We start from the raw sequence: 20,804 nt of genomic DNA on the forward strand, positions 1-20,804 counted from the left end.
GCTGGTGAGTCACTAGGCTGCATGCTGGGTGGGGCCAGGCTGCTTTGGACTCTGTCTCAGTGCTGCTGGGCCACCGTTCATCTACCCGTGTCTGCCCTGACTCCAGAATACCAGGTTCACTGAGCTTCCCTGTGAAGCATGGTAGAATTAACTGTCTATTTACAGGTGGGGACACTGAGGTCTAGGGGGCTGGCATGGAGCACAGCCAGATGAAGTCCTGGGATTTACTCAGCTAGTAGGAACAGACCTGAGATTGGGTGCTGGCAACCCAGGCAAAGGGAGCAGCCAGGGCAAGGAATGGAGGTGGGACCTTGCAGGGCTATGGCTACAGTGGTAGAAGGGTCTAGGTCTGACCTCCTTGCCCATGGCTAACCTGATGTCCAGAAGTGAAGCCTTCTCTATCCTCTCTCAGGTTCCCAACAAGGCTACGCAGAGGATCCCCTGGACTGAGGCAATGGAGGGTGGCCCAGCCGTCTGTTGCCAGGACCCACGAACAGAGCTGGTAGAACGAGTAGCAGCCATTGATGTGGCCCACTTGGAAGAGACAGATGGAGGCCCAGAGCCTGCCAGGAATGGTGTAGACCCTCCACTACGGGCCAGAGCTGCCTCTGTGATCCCTGGCAGTGCTTCAAGACCCCCTCAAGTGCGGCCCAGCCTCTCAGCTAGGAAGTTCTCCCTGCAGGAGCGGCCAGCAGGAAGCAGCCTGGAGGCCCAGGCTGGGCCTTATGCCACAGGGCCTGCCAGCCACATCTCTCCTCGAGCCTGGCGGAGGCCCACCATTGAGTCCCACCATGTGGCCATCTCAGACTCAGAGGTTGGTGGGGCAGAGCTAGAGGTTATTCATGAACTCCCACCCCTACCACACAGGCCCCTTTCTGCCCCATCTTGTACCACCTAGTTAACTGGCCTTAGTTGGCATACCCTTAGAATTGGAGAGCTCATTTCTGAACAGTATGACCTCTTCTCACCCAGGAAAGCTCTATCGAAGCTAAAGCCTGCCTCCTATGAATCCTACCATCCCACTCCTAGCCTGGGCCTACAAAATAGGTCCCTCCCTTGTCCCCTAAGAAGTCCTCTTAGAGATTTAAAAATAGATGATGTGTACCTCCACCCGCTAAGTCTTCCCCAGCTCATTGCCTTCCTCCGTCCCTCCCTCCCTAATCCTGCCTCTCAGAGTCTGCTCTGACTCAGAAGCTGCCAGCATGCTTCCAGCCTCTGGGCTCTGTTGGCCCTGTCCTTGCCACTTATATCTGAAAGTGAACTCAGGTACTGAGCAGTCTGCAGATGGCAGAGGCTGAGCTTTTTGTGCCTGAACCATGGCTATCTTCTGTCCCCAAACCTCCCCCATATTTCTATACCCCCACCCCACATCTTCCTTGTGTCTGCAATCTAGACCTCAATCAGCTGCTTCTGGAAGTACTTGCTCGTGGGTTTTGTTTTGTTTTTTTTTCCACTGCTTGGGATCTCCCAGACCCAAAGTCAAGCAGGAATTGATGCATTTTCCCCTCACTCTATAGGGAACAAAGCATAGCCAGGGCTTTACCATTCATGTTTTCAAACATTATCTGAGGCTTCTCACTTGGGGTGGCTATGGCACCACCAAGCTTCCCCCATTGAAACCTGAAAGGTTGGTGAGACCTGGGTATCTGGGAATTAGGACCTGGAGCCAGGGTTGGTCCTGAACAAGCTCCTGAAATGGGAGTCGTGTCATGTCTGAATCAAGCTGTATCTGATGCTTGCATATTTCCCCCCAGGACTGTGTGCAGCTGAACCAGTACAAGCTGCAGAGTGAGATTGGCAAGGTAGGACTGGGGTAGGAGAAGAGCAGGAGATACTTCAGGGTCCTCCTCTTGTCACTCTTCTTTTTCCTCTGTGGGTGAGAATGGGAAACAAAGCCAGAGTGCCCTAGCCTGAATGTGAAAAAAGTTTTGTCATCTGTAGGAAATACCAAGGGGAGGTGGGAGATGACTCCTGATTCCTGACTCCCCCAGGGTTCATAATGGATGACCAGGAGGGATTGAGGGAGGCATGGAACTGTGCTGGGCCAGGAGGAGCAGCTCCCACAGTGCAGAAGTATCTTCCCTGTCTTTCAGGAATGTATGCTCACAAGCCAGCTGGTGCTGGGGGTGGAGATGAGATACAGGGGAGGGACCAGAGCTGTTATCTGGCCATTTCCTGAACTGGTCCTGGGGAAGGTTGCCCTGTCCAGGTAAAGCTGACTAGTTCCTGTCTGCAGGGTGCCTATGGCGTGGTGAGGCTGGCCTACAACGAAAGCGAAGACAGACACTATGTGAGTCTGGGGATAGGAGGGAGGTGTTGGTGAGCTGGCCACAAAAGCCTGGAGGGTAAGGTAGAAGTGCTGGGGAAATAGAGGATTAGACTACCTGGTAAGGGAGTGAACTCCTTGTCCATTAGGGTATGCAATTGGAACTAACTCCCTGACCCTTGAGGTGTGCAAACAGAGGTTGGTTTCCTCTGAGGTGAGAGTTCCAGAAAGGCTTGTTGAGGGAGCAGGAGGATGGCCTAAACTCAGATATGGCCACTTTTAACCCAGTCTATCATATACCTGAGCCACCTGCTCAGTGTCAGTGGCAGATGCCCAGTGTGCTCTTCTTCACCTCAGTCCACATGTAACCAGCCTCTTCTAACTCCTAATTGCTGAGTGACATTTCTGTCCCTCTCTCCTTAGGCAATGAAAGTTCTTTCTAAAAAGAAGTTACTGAAACAATATGGCTTTCCACGTATGTATCTATCTGGTCTGGTCCTTGGGAGCTGCTAACCTGGGGGCAGAGGAGGAGAACATGGTACCAGCCAGTTTCAGTTAGGAGTAGGGACAGTAGAGGGAAGCTGGGATGGAATATGCTTGGTGGGTTGGGACAAGGATCATAGTCTCCGCAGAATTCTTGCTTGAGGCTGGTTGCAGGGCCAGGGAGAGGCCCCACTTCTGGAACTAGGATTTGATTCCCTTTTCTGGTCATAGGTCAGCCCTCCTCCAGAGGTTCCCAGGCTGCCCAGGGAGGGCCGGCCAAGCAGCTGCTGCCTCTGGAGCGAGTATACCAGGAGATTGCCATCCTGAAGAAGCTGGACATGTGAATGTGGTCAACTTATTGAGGTAGGAGATAGTCGCCAACAGGTGGGGAACCAGCATGTCTATCTCATGTGAGCACCTCCTGGTGGGGTAGGGGGAGGCCTGTGCACAGACCCAGGTCTACTGAGGGAGCAGGTGTGACTGAAGTCTCTGAGAGTTGGCCAGACTTGGGGTGGGGGGCTACAGGGCCCAGCTCTTGGCTAGTCAGGAATAGTTCCTCATTGAGGGTGAGAGTGAGCCCCAGGGGTAAAAAGTGAGCCCCTCATCACCTAAGGGAAGAAGGCTGGATGCCATCTCTGGTGGGCCAGGATTGGGGTGGTCAGTGATGGGTGAGACCCCTTTTATCTGATACCTGTACAAGTTCATGCTCTATGTCTAAGGAGCTTAAGAGCATCTAGGGGTCCTGGAAGCTGCAAAGTCACGGAGGCCTGAGTTTTCTATCCATGCCTCCTCAAGCCCTACCCCATGTCTGCTGTCCTCTAACCAGGTCCTGGATGACCCAGCTGAGAGAATCTCTACTTGGTGAGTGACCCAGCTCATTGCCATAACAGTTCACCTTGGGCAGTCCCAGGACTCCCTGGGGATTGCACATCACTTTCAGGGTGGCCCATGTGAATATACTGACCTCCTAAAGTAGAGGGAAAAACTCACATTCTCAAGCCCTGGGTTCTCAACAGATACCTCTAAGCCCCTACTCCCTGCTCCCCAACTGATTGGCAACAGTTGATCAGATTTGGATTCTGTACTCAGATTGAGGCAGGAAGCTGGCTATGTGGGTTCCCAGACCCTGTCTAGTAGCTCAGTGCCTTAGTTTCCTCAGCTATAAAATAAGATCATAGGCCTGGGTGTTTGCTCAGTGGTAGAGTAGAGCACTTGCCTAGCATGTGTGAGACTTGGGTTCAATCCCCAGCACTATATACACACAAAAAATAATAATAATAAAGAATTGTGGCAGCCACGGAAATTTTGAAAAAGCATCTAGTGATTAAATTAAAAGAAATAATAATGATGATTTTTAAAGATGAGATGATGGTGGCATTTACTTGATAGAGTTGATGTCAAAAGGAAATGAGCAACTGGGCATGGTGGTACACCACCTATAATTCCAGTGGTTCAGGAGGCTGAAGCAGGAGGATCGTGAGTTCAAAGCTAGCCTCAGCAAAAGTGGAGGTGCTAAGTGACTCAGTGAGACTGCTCTAAATAAAATACAGAGTAGGGCTGGGGATGTGGTTTTAGTAGTCAAGTACCCCTGAGTTCAATCCCCTGTACCAAAAAAAAAAAAAAAAAAAGAGCTACTATATGCAAAACACAGTAGTTATTCTTAATATTAATATTATTATTAATGTATTAATATTAATGTTATTATTTAAGTTTCTCATGCCTACTTTAGGACTGGGCTTAGGGGCGGTCTCAAAAGATGGGGCAGAAGGAGAGCCAGTTTAGGAGTTAGAGGCCAGTGCCCTGAGTCTACAGTCCACACCCTGCCTGTCTGCTAGGACCTTTAGGAATATTTTCTGCCCATCTCTGAGCCTCAGTTTCCCCCTCTAAAATGGGTTTATGCTGTGGTCCTCACCTAGCATCTGAGGATGAGATAAGGCAGTTCCACAGCAGACTCTACTCTCATCCATTTACTTCCTGTGGCATCCTGAGAACCTGGTCCCTTGAGTATACCTGCATGCGTGCAACACCTCCTACACTCTGAACAGGGAGGGGAGGGACTTTGGCATCACCTGCTTTGCTGGTGTGGTACATCTTACCTTCTCTTTTTTCTTTTTTTTTTCTTTCAGTGTTTGACCTCCTGAGAAAGGGGTGAGTTCCCCATCCCGAGCAGGCTGGTCAATTCTAATCCAGATCTCCCTTTCCCTCTCTGTACCCCAGACCAAGGGTCAGCTACTGTAGGAGAAATCAGAGATCTAGGCCCTGTCCTTCAGGAGCTTTGTTCAGGGAAGTAAATAAGAGACCAGACGACATTCTTGGAAGGCTGGTGGGGGTCACTGAGGCTGGAATAGTCCTTGGGTTGAACCAGGCTTTGAAAAAACTGGAAGAAGATGTGGATGAGAGAGAGGGAGAAGAAAGGAATGTTTTTCAGGGCAAAAGTTTGCTGGTACGACTCACTCTAACCTGCATTCAGATAAAAAAAAGCTTTATGAATTGAGTGGGTGGGACTTCTCCCTCCCATTTATGAGAGGGAAAGCTGAGGGTCAGAGGCTTGACCAGGGTCACACAGCAAGTCACTGGTGGAGCGCAGGGTTCTAACATGTCTGCCCTTGTTTGACTTCTCATGGTATTTGTAGAGTAGCTGACATGGAGTAGCAGGCGCAGGCCTGTGTAGACAGGGGCCCTCACTACCAAGACTTTGAATGCAGCTGTGGCTTGTGTCTCTGCCTTGGGTCCTTTCTTAAGACCAATTTGGGGAGGGGGGCGTGGAGTGGTGTTCCTTTAAGATTCAGGGGCTTTCAAACATTTTTACCTTGATTCAAACAAGAAATATATGTTTATATTGTTATAGATATCTGTAACTGAAACCAAAGTTTTACAGAATAATAAATGTCTTCATTACATGGGATACAGTCTACTTCATTAGGGGAAAAAACTGTCACCACTAAATTGATTTCATCACTCTTTGTTGAATCTGGATCCAGAAAAGCAATGCTCTAAGTGGCATCTTTGGAATTCTTTGATGATAGATAATTGTTTAGAAGAAGAAATACAAGCCAATGGAAATTAAGATAAAACTGATTTGAAATTGCAACTGAAAAGGGATATTTGTGTCTGTGTGTGTTTTTACATTTTCATTATATGGGAGGAGAAGGTAATATCTTGGTTCCTAGGGACCTGTGCACCCACCGGGCTCCCTGGAAGTCCTGGGGCCTGAATGGCCAGCCCATGTTTCCCTTCCCCTGCCGCAGTCATTACTCATCCCGATAAGGGCCGCACACTCCTCCTTCCCTACAGGCCGGTCATGGAAGTGCCATGCGACAAACCCTTTCCCGAGGAGCAAGCTCGCCTCTACCTGCGGGACATCATCCTGGGCCTCGAGTATTGTGAGTGAGGGGCTGACTGTCGCTGGAACTGGGGGCTAGGGATGCCAAAGGGAGCAGAGGGTAGGCTAAGCAGGACCTGAGCTGTTCCTGTCCATCAGCACCCATCTGCCAATCAGCTCTAGCGGAGGCGGGGTATCGCTCTATGGGCTGGGCCGAGGCTGTCTTCACTGAGCATGCGCAGGTCCTTCAGCGGCGCCTGGTCTTCACCACATCGTTGTGCACTTTGGGTATTAGGTCTCTTATCTTTCCTCTGATTAGCCTTTCCACAGGTCCTCAATAGATATAAGGTGGAAGGGATCTATGTCCAGCTGCGTGACGAAGAGTGTGTCCTAGCATGGGGCTGGTGGGTGGTGGCAGGGTAGATTCAACTTGTGAGGGGTCCTAAGGTGCTGAGAGCTCAGGAGGGAAGATGTTAATTTAGGCTGTATGCCTGGAATTCATTTGCTCATTTGCTCATACATTTCATTTATTCACTTCATTCATTTATGACTTCCTACTAAGTGTCAGCTGAGGGCACAGAGAAGACAAAGACCCAGACCTGACCCCAAGGATCTCACAGTCCAGGAAAGTCAGGGACATAAGCAGGAAGATAATATAGTGTGGTGCTTGGCAATGCCAGGGAGACCCAGAGGCCACTTGTGACCAGGGTCCTAAAGGATGAGTGGGAGTTCACTGGCCAATATTTGGAGGATGGGGTGGGAGAGAGTGTGCCAGGCAGAGGCAGGAGGAGTGGGGCTGTGCTGTTGAAGGATGGGGCAAGTTGAATCAGGTTGAAGCATCCAGTGGGCAGAGGAGGTTGGTTAGTGAACAGTGATTCTGGAAGCAATGTCCAGGCCATACCAAGAGGGTTAGGAGTGCCAAGAGGAGGACTTTCCTGACTTCATTCAGTCAGCATGCTGGGGCCCTGAGGGCTCTGAGCAGAGAAGGGGTGTGATGGGATTTGTGAAAGCTCTGTCTGGCAGCTGTGTGGTGGCTGAATTTGAGGGTGACATGGCCAGCTGACCAGGGAGGAAGCTATTTCTACAGCTCAAGCGACAGATGGTGAGGCTTAGATTAGGGCAGTGGCAGTAGGGAGGGATGTGAAGAAGGTGGGGAAATGACTGGCATGGGGTTGCTGATTGGTTTTATGAGAGAAGGGCCCCCAGACCTAGGAGGGTTCGGGCCAGAGTTAGGGTCCAGGGGTGCTGTTTATCTCTCAGAATCTTAGCTTGGTTTGTTTGGAGCATAGTCTCCCTGGGGGAACAGAGTGAGAACTAGCTGAGGTGTGACCTGCAGTGACAGGAACAGGGCTGCCTTTATCCTACTTGAACTCCTCCATCGCCCTCAGAATAGTAGTCTTTGTACTTGTGGGGAAACTGAGACATGCAGAGGGGAGGTTTCTCACATAGTCTGAGCAGGGGCCTAGAGGCATAGGACAGGAAGGGGACATTTTACAGTTAGTCTGGTCAGTGGGGGACACAACCCTGACTGGACTTGGCTCCACCCACTTCCTGTTCTCAGGCTTTCTTACCAGGTGAGGGCCTGTTGTCTGCCATCCCTGTTCTCCCAAAAGCCAGCTGATCTTATCTGTTTCTTGGTGAAGGCCTGGTCATGACCCTGCTGATCACAGTGAAGTGGGGTGGTTAGTGCTGGGACTGGCAGGTAGATGGGGGTGGGGGTGGGGTGGGGGGAGAGCAGTGACTGAAGACCTGTCGTGTGATTCTGGCCCCAAGAAAAGAGTTGTGCCAGGCACAGTGGTGTATGCCTGTAATCCCAGCAGCTTGGAAGGCTGAGGCAGGAGGATTGTGAGTTCAAAGCCAGCCTCAGCAATTTAGCGAGGCACTAAGCAAATCAGTGAGCTTCTGTCTCTAAATAAAATACAAAAAAGGACTGGGAATGTGGCTCAGTGGTTCAGTGCCCTGGGTTTAATCCCTAATACCATTTAAAAAAGAAAAAGAAAGAAGAGTCAAGGCTGCCCTAAGAGCACTCTGGGGACAGAGAGGCCCAGGCTTGATCCTCAGTAAATGGGGCAAGTGCAGCAGTAATGAGATGCCATCAGATGGGGAATACATTTTGAACTTGAGCTCACAGGGCTAGCTGATATGAGGTCTGAGAGAAGGGAGTCAAAGATGGTCCCAAGGTTTTTGGCAACTGGTAATATGGCTTTAATGGAATGGGAAACAACTGGGAGAGGGACAGGTCTTTTATGTTTGTTTGCTGTTGGTGGGCGGGGGGTTGCAGGGAGAAATCAAGTTCTGAATTAGACGTTGTAGTATATTGATATACATAATGATCTGTCATTATGTCTGTTAGATTAAGAGCCTGGAGATGAGGGCAAGGCTAGGGCTTGAGATGAGATCCTCCTTCTCCATCATTCTGGGCTCTCTTGGTCCAAGTGAAGGTCTTACTGAGGAGGGAGGCCACAAGCTGATGGGGGTGGGGTGGGGTCAGAACCTCTTCTTTTCCTCTGGTCATCTCAACTTGAGCCACCCATCCCTTCCTAGAAATACTGGATGGGAGGCAGGGCAGGCTCCCAGCCTACTAGACCATTTCAGATTCTGGCTTCATTCTGCTAGAGATGGCTGACCCTCCTCTTAGCCATATTCATCCCAATAATCCCAAGACCTGGAGTGCCTTCCCTCTCTGAAACTTCATCATCCCTGATCCCATGGGCTGAGACAGAGTATCTATAGGGTATTATGCTCCCCAAAATCAACCCTCAGTCCTAGGAGTAGGAACATCTTTGACAGGGCTGGGTTGGGGATGGAACTGAGAAAGATTTGCATAGGCTTTGGGTCTGCAGAAGGTGCACAGTGGAAGAGGTAAAGACAGCCTATGGAGGAGTTCCCTTCCCCAGTTTCATCTGACCTCCCTTCCTCAGCAGTAGGTGCCTTGTTTGTCATGGAAAGAGCAATGGACTTGGAGTCCAAAGGTTCCTAAGAGTCCTGTCCTGGTTCTGCTGCTAACAGCCTAGGCTGAGCCTGAGCATCTTCACCTGATAGTAGAGTGGATGATCCTCATGAGACAAGAGTGTGGGGTTCCACACTGGGATATGCCAGTTGGCTTCCCTGGTAGGGCAGGTGAGGGTTCTTGGGCAGGGATTCCCCCAGACCAGGGCTCCAGCTGCTTCTCTTTGCAGTGCACTACCAGAAGATCGTCCACAGGGATATCAAGCCATCCAACCTGCTCCTGGGAGATGACGGGCATGTCAAGATTGCCGACTTTGGCGTCAGCAACCAATTTGAGGGGAATGACGCTCAGCTGTCCAGCACGGCGGGGACCCCAGCATTCATGGCCCCTGAGGCCATTTCTGATTCTGGCCAGAGTTTCAGTGGGAAGGTGATTCCCAGGGTCTGGGCCAGTTGGGGATTCAGGTAGAGGAGCAGAACAGCTTGCAGCAGAGACCAGTTTCCAAGCTTGAGGGTGCCAGGGTTCTTGCATCTACAGAGTGACATATTTGTCTCTTTCTTGGATCCTGACATGTCCCCCAAACTTGATGTCCTCTCGTTTTCCAGAAAAATGGTTCCACATCTCCCTTGCAGATATTTACTGCCACTTGCTCTGTGCTGGGTTCTGGGCTAGGCTATGGAACAGGCATAGTCAAAATAGCTCCAACTTCTGCATGCTGGAAAGGCCAGAAGAGCTCATGGATAGGGGAAGGTGGAGGCCATGTCAGATCTTGGCATAGCAGGGACTGCAGTGGGCCTCAAAGAATGAAGGGGGATTTGAGCAGGAGGCGGAGCCCAGAAAATGTATAAGAGGTCTGAGACGCATGGGATAAGGGCAGGTTTTAGAGAATCTTGTCATTTGGGCCACCTGATAGAGGTGGTAGGCAAAGCTTTTGGAGGAGTCGCTGCAGCCATTGTGTCCCCTTGGGCACTGCCTCACTGCAGTTGTCAAAGAAGGGAGGGCTGAGAAAGTTTGGACATGAGTGGGGCCTCTTAGACTTCAGAGGTCAGGGGTGTAGGGTCATTGCTGTTGTTTTTGCTTTTGCTTTTTACTAGGGGAGGAACAGGTATAGCTCAGTGGTAGAGCATTCACCTAGCATGTGTGATATCCTAGGTCTGATCAAAAGAAACCAAAACAGCTGGGCATAGTAGTGTATGCCTGTAATCCCAGCAGCTCAGAAGGTTGAGGCAGGAGGATGGTGAGTTCAAAGCCAGCCTCAACAATTTAGCAAGGGCCTGAGTAACTTAGTAAAACCCTGTCTCTAAATAAAAAATAAAAAAGGGCTGGGCAAGTGACTCAGTGGTGAGCACCAGTACAAAAACAAAATAAAGCAAAACAAAAGCCAAATCAAAAAAAGAAAAAATAGCCATGCCAAAACCTTTTATTTTGATATAATTCTAAATTTGTAGAAAAGTTGTAAGAATAGTACAAAGAACTCACATATAACTTTTTACCCATTCACTGGTTATTCACGTCTCATCCAATTTGCTTTTTCTTTGTCTATTTATTTATTTTTGGTACTGGAATTGAACCCAGGGTTTCATTCCCAGCCCTTTTTTAATTTGAGACAGGATCTCCCTAAGTTGCTGAGGCTGGCCTGGAGCTTGTGATCCTCCTGCCTCAGCCTCCAAGTAGCTGGGATTACAGGTATGTGCCACTGTGCCTAGCTCTCTCTATAGTTATATGTATTCATATTACATTTTTCTAAGCCATTCAGTGTTATTTGGAGACATCGTGTTCCTTTATCATGATATACTTTAGTGAATATTGCCTAAGAACAAGGACATTCTCTTACATATCCTCAATGTAATGGTCAAAATCAGGAAATTTATCATTGATAAGACATAATTTTTAACATAAATTTACATTATTATAGTTTATATTTATATTTTGTCAATTTTCTCCATATTGTCCCTTGTAACTTTTTCTGGTCCCAGACAGTCCAGGGTCATTTGCCTCACTCGTTTGTCTCTTTGGTATCCTCTGATCTGGAAGTGTTTGTTGGCTTCCTGACTTTTCTTGTCCTTCTTGACCTTAACTTTTGTACGTGTGTGTATGAGGCTAGGGATTGAACCCAGGGCTTTGCCCACGTGAGGCAAATGCTCTACCACTGAGCTACGTCCCCAGCCTTCTGACTTTGGCATAAGAGAACGAGTCTGTTATTTTGTAAAATTGTAAAATGTGTCAGTTTGCATTTGTCTTTTGTTCCTTGACTGGATTCCAGTGATGCATCTGTGGATATGGAAGTAGAAATTCGGGAGCCACTCCTGTAAGAGAGAAGGTGGATGCCAGGAGAAGTGGGAGTCTGGGAAGGGGAAATGAAGAGAGAGCACACAGGAGGACCCGGGGCCAGGGGAAGCCCAGGGAGTGCTTGGGAGGAATGCTTAGCAGTGCGTGGGGGGTGCTCAGGGCCTTGCTGTGGCAGGTGTCAGGAAGAAGGGGAATGGTGGCTTCTCCAGTGGATTAACAGGAGATGGAATGACCCCTTGCAGTCAGAGCTGCTTTAATGAGTATAAATTCAACACAGACTGCCATTTTTGGGATGCATTTATATCATAGAGACTGCAAATATGAACTTATGTATGCTGTGCACCTGTTGAATTGGAAATACCTCTGGCCTTGGTCCTTTCCCAAGGAGACTTGGAACCTCTGAGTGGCAGCAGCTCTGTTCTGGTCTCCCCTATGTCCCAGTGCTCAGCACAGGGCCCAGCATGGAACAAGCGTCTGGGAGTATCTGTTCAGTGAATACATGATTGGGGAGGAGGGTCCCACTGGGGTTAGTGTGCGGTGGGCAGTGGTGCCTGTTGGGGTACTGATGTGAGAATGTTTCTTTTTAGGCCTTGGACGTGTGGGCCACTGGGGTCACGCTGTACTGCTTTGTGTATGGGAAGGTGAGTGATGGGGAGATTGGTACTGTGGGCTGGACCCAGTGAACTAAGCTTAGGGAATGGATGCTGTCCTTCTTTTGTGACCTTAAGTTTTGATTTTGAAAGAGCCTACCTGGCTCAGAGAAGGCTGAAGGAGAAGAGAGGTTTTTTTTTTTTCTGTTTTCGTCTTTTCCCCTGGGGAGGGATCAATGTGAAGGATCCTGGACAGCAGACATCTGAGGAAGGCGTCAATGGTAGTGTTGCCTCCTTTCCAGCCAGAGTGCTCCTTGTCCCTCTGTGCCTTGACACCAGTCATTCATTCATCCATACATTCACTCAGTCATTTACCTCATTTAGCAAATTGTCCTTCACTCCTGTTCTGGATCAGACTTGGCCTTGAGGATGTCCAACACTGACATGACTGAGATCCCTGCCCAAGGTGCTTCTACTAAGAGAAGTACTGAGGGGCAGAAGGGGATCTCAGTGAACATGTTTCCAAACACCAGGCCCTGGGAGTGGAGACGATGCTGCAGGTGGTTGTGACCCCAGCAGGTACACCCAGCCTCGTAGCTCCCTTGGTGACTTGGTTGTTCAGTCACATTTGTGGAACCTCTGCTGTGTGCCAGGCTCTGAGCAAGTTAGAAGGTGTCCTTCCCATGTGGCAGGACTGGGGGTTGGTCCCTGGCATGGCTTAAGGCCCTGTGCCTGCATCCTGTGTCTGCCTCTCCCCCACACAGTGCCCGTTCATCGATGATTACATCCTGGCCCTGCACAGGAAGATCAAGAATGAGGCCGTGGTGTTTCCCGAGGAGTGAGTTGTCCACCCAGGGGCTTTAGCAGAGCTTTTAGCCCTTTGAGGGCCCCCCCCATCTGCTTCTGGAGGTGGGGGTGTTGTTCCCTGGGAGGGGCCCTGAGCAGATGGAGAGGTGGGACTATGGAGCTGACAGTGTCTGAGACATCAGGGTCAGATGGCATTCTATAGAGGGACCATCCAGGCCCAGAGCTGGGCATGCATGACTCCCAGTCACACATTTACACCACTCCTTTACTATAAGTTAGTGTTACCAACCCCACAGCATGGGTCCCTGGACTCATGGGAAAATTCCACTGTTATCCCATGGGACTGGCAGCTGGGGTGTTCAAGATGCTTCCCAGTTCCCAGATGGAAAAGTAGAGGCTCCTGAGGAGAGTTACCAGTGGGGCTGGGGTTTGAAGACACTCCTCTCTGCTCCTCCCATTGTGACTGAGGTCTTTGAGCCCAGGAGGACTGTCTAGAGGCCTCCCTGGTCATCCCTGGGTCTTCTGATTAAGGCTTACCTGCTGTGGCAGTGGCCTGAGTTCTTGGTGTCTCATTTTTCAGGGCCTTCTACCATCTGCTCAGTTGGCTGGGGTGGGACACAAACTGAAATAGAAAATATGCATAACTTCCACTGTCTGGTACCCATTTCCTTGCAGGTTCCCAACCCCTGTTGTGTCTACCTCTTACCTATCTTTGGGCCCCATTGCTACCTGCACCCCCTACCTAATTCTGTCCCTTTCCCCAGACTTGTCCAGCTTTCCCCTCTCTGTCCTTTCTCCAGTCCAGCCTACACAATCATGCCAGGGCTCCTCTGATAAAAGCACAACAGATCTGACCATATCTCCTGCTTAAAGTTTGCCCAAATCTTCCCAAAGCACGTAGGACAGAGGCCATGCCCTGGCCATGGCATTCAAGAGCCTCTGGGTTCTACCTGTTCCTTGGCTGCCATATTACTTCTTTCCCCCTGAGCACCAGCCAACTGGACTCAGCCTGTTTCCTCTTTATTCTTTAATTTCCTGTCTCCTCACCTCTTCCTGCTATATCCCCTGCCAGGAATATTCTCCAGTCCAGGAGTTTTCAAAGAGATTAAGCATCTAAGATAGCAGAAGGAACCCAACCTAACAGACCCAAGAGTGGTTTCTTCCTCCCCAGTTCTGGAAGGATGGGTGCACCAAGAACATTGCTAGCAAAGAAAGCCAGAATTCAGGCAGAGATGGTCCAGGCTGCCTTGAAGCTGAGAGTGCTGTGCCCCTCCCTGAGTCTCCCATCCATGCCCACACTTCTCAGGGATGACATACCCACCTCCTATCCTCCCTGGGCCTCAGTTTCTGCCTCTGTCAGATGAGAGAGGATCTTCCTGGCCACCCAGCAGATGGAGGAAAGAATAAGATGGCAAGCAGATGTGAAGACCCTGGCGTCCCCTGAAGTAGCTCTTCTCACACTGTCCTCATTGTTTCTGCCTCCCAGAGGGTGTATTCAGTCTCCCTGGAACTCTATTTGTGGTCTTTGCCCCAGAGGGAGACTGCTTCACTTTCTACTCAGGAAAAGAGATCCATGTACTTATTCTGAAACTCTCCCTTCTGGTCTGGTACCTTGGGGGGCCTGCTTGCTCTTCCCATCTGTGGGTTGGGTGTGATTTTGATCCCAGGGAGGGAGAGGTGAGTAGGAAGTGGTCCTCACCTCAACAGTCTTACCCTCATCTCCTTCTTTCCCCCTCTTTAGGCCAGAGATCAGTGAGGAGCTCAAGGACCTAATTCTAAAGATGCTAGATAAGAATCCTGAGACAAGAATTGGGGTGCCAGACATCAAGGTGGGAGAACAAAAGGTCTTTGGGGCTGGGCTGGGGTTATAGAAAATAGGCCTTGATTTTCCTTTCTGGAGAGATCCACACCAGGATGTAGGTATTTTAGGTTTGGCTTTCAGGATTTGTGGGCTTTGGACCCACATTGCTGTGGGATACCTAGAATCATTTGCTTATCAGGTGTCCGTTTGCCTGTGATCCTAACCCCTCCCTCCCTCTGGCCCCCATAGTTGCACCCCTGGGTGACCAAGAATGGGGAGGAACCCCTTCCCTCAGAGGAGGAGCACTGCAGTGTGGTGGAGGTGAACCGAGGAGGAGGTGAAGAACTCAGTGAAGCTCATTCCCAGCTGGACCACAGTGGTAAGAGGGTGAGGGGCTGAAGGCTCCCTTGTCCTGTCAGGGCCTGAAGAGGGCGTGTCTGTTGCCTGAGACTTGTTCCATGCTTGACCCTGTGGGGGGGAACAGAGGGCTGCCTGGTCAACCAGCCACAGTACAGGGCCACAGAGGTCACTCTTGCTGGAGGCCCATGCAGAAAGAGGTTCTGTTATTGAGGCAGGGAAAGAAGGACGCCTGATGAGGAGAATGAATGACAAAGAAATACACAGGTCTTGCTGAGTAGCTGCATTCACGGTGACTTTTCAGTGAGGCTTTTCCTTCCTTCCAAATAGAAGTTCATCGAACTTCTGTTCCCCAGGCACTGCACTAGGTGCCAAGGCTGTGACAGTGAAATGTCTAGAGCATCAGAGCTCTGGCTCCTGAACTCCGTGGGTCAGTTAGATCCCCAGCAGCTACCCTCTTAGGGAGTCAGAGTTACCCGGCATGTCTGGGCACTCAGAGCCTGTGTTCCTCACACTGACCTGTGCTCCCCAGATTCTGGTTAAGTCTATGCTGAGGAAACGTTCCTTTGGGAACCCCTTTGAGCCCAAGCACGCAGGGAAGAGCGCTCCATGTCTGCTCCAGGAAACTTACTGATGTAAGTACTGGTGGGCTGAGGCCCTTGGGTGTCCCCTGAGGTGGTATGGGGGGAATGAGGCACATTTCCCCACTTGCACTGTAGTAGTGCTGCGCAGGTATCCCAGAACCTAGGGACACAGCCCAGTTTCAGAGTAGGGCCCCATTTGTACCTCAGCTCTCCAAACTATTGGGGACTAGAAGGGACCTTCCTGGGCCAGTCTTGCTCTAGTCTGGGCCCAGAACCCTTAATCACACTGCCAGGAATGATTTCTCCCTTGGTCCCTTCAAGGGACAGGAAGGCCCTTCCTTCTCATGGAAGCTTGACATTATCACACTTTGCCACTGGGTGCACCTCAGCCCACTGGCTTCAAATCTGCAGCTCCCTCAGCCCTTGGCAGCCTGGAGGAGGTTTGTAGTCTTGTGTCCATCTCTAAAAGAGGCTGGGCAGTCTTTCCCTGGCCCAGGGTGGATGTTGGCTGCTTTCCTGAGTGGCCTGTGCCACCTACAGCTGGAGCTTTGTGAGTGCTTACCTAGCAGGTCAGTGTGGACAGGCTAGCTGATGGGGCCAGGGGAGAGGAGCCCCCATTTGCTGAGGGCTCCCTATTATAAACTAGTGAATTCACCACCTCCTAAGAGAGGCCAGAAAAAGTTTCCCAAACCTCTATGACCTTGTCCTCAGTTTTTCCACACTGTAATCAAAGTCAGCTTGGGATGCCACTAGGGCCTGCTGGAGTTTGTACACAAACCTGCAGAGCACCAGGAGGGGTCCTGGGCTAGAATAGGGTTCTGGGTGGTGGCCACTTCCTCTGGTCTGTGACAGGAGCTGCAGGGCTGGTGGGAGCTGTGTCATCTGACTTGCTTTGTGGTAAAGGCATGCTCCCTAGGGAGGTGAGTGTGGGATGTTGTCCAGGTGCCCTGGTTTTCAGGAAGGAGCACTTTGACTTGTGTCCTTCCAAGATATGTCCACATAATGAGGGGTGGAGCCAGAGAGGTCTGACCTCCATGCTGTGGTTTTCCTCATCTCTACAATGAGGCCGTTAGTTTATGGGAGGAGTTTCTGAGCTCATTAGGTCTCAGGGCCCCCATTGCTGGAATTGAGCTTAGTGTAGGGGGGATCATATGGAATTTGACATTCCAAACAGGGCCACTTCTGAGAGTGCAAGGAGAAGAGGTATAATATCAGGACTGCGTCCAGCACACCTGGCATTTGGTCACTCCAGCTCTGTGCTTGTGGCCTAGTGCCCCCTAGTGGTGGGACAAGCCCACCACAGGTTCAGGGCACATCTGACACCTAGGGCACATTTGTGTCCTGCAAACCAATGTGCAAAGACTGGACTCAATACTTTCCAGTCATAAAATTCTATAATTATGTGATTCCAGTTTAATTTTTTATGTATGATACTTAGAATTGAACCCAAGGATGTTCTACCACTGACCCACACCCTCTTTTATTTTGAGACAGGGTCTTGGTAAATTCTTAGGCTAGCCTCAACTTGCAATCCTCCTACTTCAACCTCCCAAGTCACTGGGGATTACAGGGGTGCACCACCACACCTGGCCCAAATTTAATTTCAAAAGCGGATTTTATGTTATCAATTCCCAACATTTGTTCTTGATAGTATCTGTTTTTTATACTTTGGGATAATTGTTGAAACTCTGGAGTAGAGTTAAATGAGATTGGTCTTTTCGCTGGTTATTTTGAAAAGAGAGGTCCTGGAGTGGGGGCACCTCAGACACAGGGATTCATTGAATATGCAACAGAATCCCAAGACTGATAAGCACTCTGCCCTGTGAGGAAGGCAACGAAAATGCAAAATGAAAGCCCTTCTACGCAGGTATCCTGGGGTCTGATCAAGGTTAATGTGGAAGGCCCTCGACCTGGGTGACATTCCAAGGATGCAGGGAAACTGACTAGGTCCGATGTGAGAGGCTGCAGAGGCCAGACGGAGAAGTTTAGATTGTATCCAAGATAATGGGAGCCACAGAAGGACTGTGGACTGCAGGTAGGGAGACCAGGAGAGTGACTGCCATGACAAGGGGGTCCCTACTGAAGCCAAGCTTGGGGAAGTAGGTGAGGGGAGATTGAAAAGATTGTGGGATACAAATGCTGGTGTGTGTGAGAGTGTTCCCCTTTGTACATGTTCTGACCCCTGAGGTTCCTCTGGCCCTGGTGTCACCTGAACAGGAAAGAAGGGTATGGTGAAGGGGGCAAAAGCCCGGAGCTCCCTGGTGTTCAAAGAAGATGAGGCTGCATCCTGAGTTCCTGCATGCACCCAGGGCCACCAGGCAGCACGCTTATATCCGCGCCTCCAGAGGCCCACCGCCCTTATGCGACAGCCGCCCCTGCAGGCAGGGAGCTGGGGACTGTGGCCCCTCTCCCGGTCTCCCTCCTCCATCGTGCTGCATGACCTCCACGCGTGCACATCTAGGGACAGGATTGGAATGTGTGTCATCTGGGGTTTGGGGGAGTAGGGCTCCCAAGGCGCCTTGCTTCTGGTCCTGGCTCTTCCTGGCCTAACCCATCTGTGAGGAAGCCAGGGGCCAATGGAACCTCAGAAACCCTACCTGGCTGGTTGGCAAGGCCCAGGGCATGGGGCAGGAGACCAAGATGGCAGGCAGAGGCCTGGCTTACTATAACTCAGAGACCTCCCACTGGGGACTTTGCAGGCCCGACTCAGCTGCCACATCACGTGGAGGGGTGGCACCCAACCCACCTGTATGGTGGTGCCAGAGCTTCTGTCTACTCTGAATGCTAGTATGGAGGCTCTGACCTCTTCATTTATGCCTGGACCCCCATGGGGAGAGGCAAATATTGGAGAATTCAAGATTCCTTTTTTGTTTCTTTTATTTTGTTTTTAACCTGGGGGCCAGGGAGTGAAGAAGTCACTGGGGGAACATCTAATGAACTTTCCCACACCTATGGGTAACCTCCCAGCATACCCACCATTATTTAGCAGCCAGGCAGTCTGGGACTGACCTTCCTGGATTGTTTTGTACTTGGCACATCTGGAAAATATGGAACTGAATTGAGTCAAGCTCAGAGCAAACGCCTGAACCAGGAGCAGCACAGCTTGTCTGCCCACCTCGCCTCCTCCCTTTATGGCTCCCCAGAGCCAAGGCTGCAGAAGAGACACCAGAGGTGTCACTGGCCAAGGGCCATGGACTTGCACATGCAGAATAACTGGAATCCAATCTGATCCTACACTGGCTCACCTGGAACATTCCTACATGAAGAATAAATGGCCCAAATTGGAGGCCTTGCTAGGTAAGGGATCCTATAAGGGTGTGCACCCTGGCAGGCAGCCCCTGTGCCAACTGCCTCACTCCCAGGACAGTCGCTGGGGCATGCTGTGGATATGTTCTGCTGGAGTAGGCTTCATCTTCTCTTTGGGATCTGTGACTGGCTGGCCAGCTTGATGTTTACTGACCAAATGCCAGAGAGATGGATTCCTGAAGGGAAATAATGTAGGACTCAGATTCTACCCCTGAAAACATGGTCCACATAAGGGGTTTCAGCCACTTGCAAGAGGGCTCATTTGGAGAAGGAGAGGGAGGCTGGGCAGGAGGAGGGCCTGCATCCTGCTGCATCTCTGTGCCTGTGGTATATGTCGCGTCTCCACGCACACATGCATGTGCGTGTCCATCTGCTGCACACAGCACACACAATGTCTTGCACCAATACATGCATCTGTAATATAGTTTCTATGTCTATTTAAGGCTAGAAGCAGAATGCAGCCTGTTGCAAATGGGCCCACATTTCTCCCCAGCTCCTCTGCAGTAAGGCAGTCTGTGACCCGGGGCTTAAAGAATAATCCAGTACTACCTTTAAGAACACTTGCATAGAGTTAATGGGAGGTGAGTTGAAAGTCAATCACTGATCAACAGATTTTTTAAAGTTTTTATGTCTCTTCACTGTCACCTGGAGGGCCAGGGCTTCAGGAAGCTTCATCCGTTGGACCCACCCTGGGAAAAAGCTCAGAGGGGGCCCTTCAGTGCCCCAGCAGAACCTGGAGGGAGTACTCACCTATTGCTGAGGGTTGCGTTGACATCGTTTTCGAATGTAGCACAAGTGATGAATAAACTCCGTAAGAGTATTTTAAAAAGTAACTTCCCAGGAAGTAAGTTAAAAATAATAAAAGCCCTCTCTTGAGTTAAAAAAAAAAAAAAAAGAGAGAGAGACTATGCATTTTCTGTATCTGGATGTTTCTTTCTCACCAGCTGGACCAGCAGGCTTGGCTTGCTTTTCTAAAAGGGGTCTGAGGCATCCTAAATCCTTGAAACAGAAGAGTCGCGGGAAGTGAAAGGGAGGAAGAGCTGTGAGGAAGGCTGAGGGGTGACCATCTAGGATGCAATTCAGGACCTGTGGTAGATGCTGTGGCCTCCCCTTGCGAAGAATTGGTGTTCGGGAGCTAGTGAGCTCCTCATAGTGTTTCCTGCCTGTTTTCACGGGGACGGAGAAGACCAAGGTCTCGTCCAGGTGGGAGCTGCCATAATTTCTCATGGGGCACAGATCCAGCATCCTCCCTGTACCTCCTTAGTTGCTCCTTAGCCTTGGGTACCAGTGCCCTGTCCATTGGAAGGTCCTACCGTCAATGATGATGAGTCACTGCTAAGGTCAGATGGCCTTGAGCCTGACCTCACACTTTACTATTAATTACTGTGTCACCTTGACAAGTCATGGAAGGAGCCTCAGTTTCTGTTAAAATGGGTCTTGTGACAGTAAATGAAGTTCTTGCGTTAAACACCTGGCACAGCACTTACCGCAAAGTGAGTTCTCAGCAAATGAGACCCTTAAAAGGAAAATGTGGAGGCCATGGGCTCAGCGTGCTGTGCAGGACTGGTGTTTGCACAGCTGTGGGGTTCCAGCTGGGTGATGCCGGAGACAGACCAGAGGCCTGGCACTGAATGCCAGGAAGGAGAATGAGCCAGAGGCTGCCCAGCGTGCTCTCAGTTTTTCCATCTGAAAAACAAAGACCAAGCTGCTTCTGTCTGCTTTCTGGTCATCCTGTGAGGGGCTGCACTGATTCCCCTGAAGGGGTGTTGGCCGCCAGCCAAATTCCTCAAACACCAGACCAATATGTGGGACTCATTCCCACTTATTCCCATCCCTGCTGCCTCTCCATTTTAGCCCCCACATGTCTCACCTCCTCATTGGTCTCCTGATTGTGGCTATCAGCCTTCTAATCCTGGCCCTCACAGTCTGCTGAGCACCTATCTGGTCAGGCCCCAGCCCCTCTCAGGGATTTTTCAGGCTGATTGGTCAGACTTCTGCTGGGTCTGCTCTTCTGACTCAGGCTCCATCCAGAGCAATTGCCCTACCCAC

General features: G+C 50.4%; 1 protein-coding gene across 1 annotated transcript; it reads left to right on the plus strand.

Moving 5' to 3' along the window:
- Positions 1-412: 412 nt before the first annotated feature.
- Positions 413-19,641, plus strand: CAMKK1 (calcium/calmodulin dependent protein kinase kinase 1). Its single transcript, XM_079131004.1, is given in 16 exon segments — positions 413-814; positions 1,755-1,802; positions 2,237-2,290; positions 2,690-2,741; positions 2,981-3,089; positions 5,972-6,132; positions 9,251-9,450; positions 11,898-11,951; positions 12,665-12,738; positions 14,449-14,536; positions 14,758-14,832; positions 14,834-14,887; positions 15,398-15,449; positions 15,452-15,500; positions 17,667-17,718; positions 17,720-19,641. Coding segments are annotated over 16 exon segments (1,503 nt in total). The 5' UTR covers positions 413-454; the 3' UTR covers positions 17,741-19,641.
- Positions 19,642-20,804: the final 1,163 nt, after the last annotated feature.

The sequence above is a fragment of the Sciurus vulgaris genome (genome assembly GCF_902686455.1).
Source record: "Sciurus vulgaris genome assembly, chromosome: 3".
NCBI classification, from domain to species: Eukaryota; Metazoa; Chordata; class Mammalia; order Rodentia; family Sciuridae; genus Sciurus; species Sciurus vulgaris.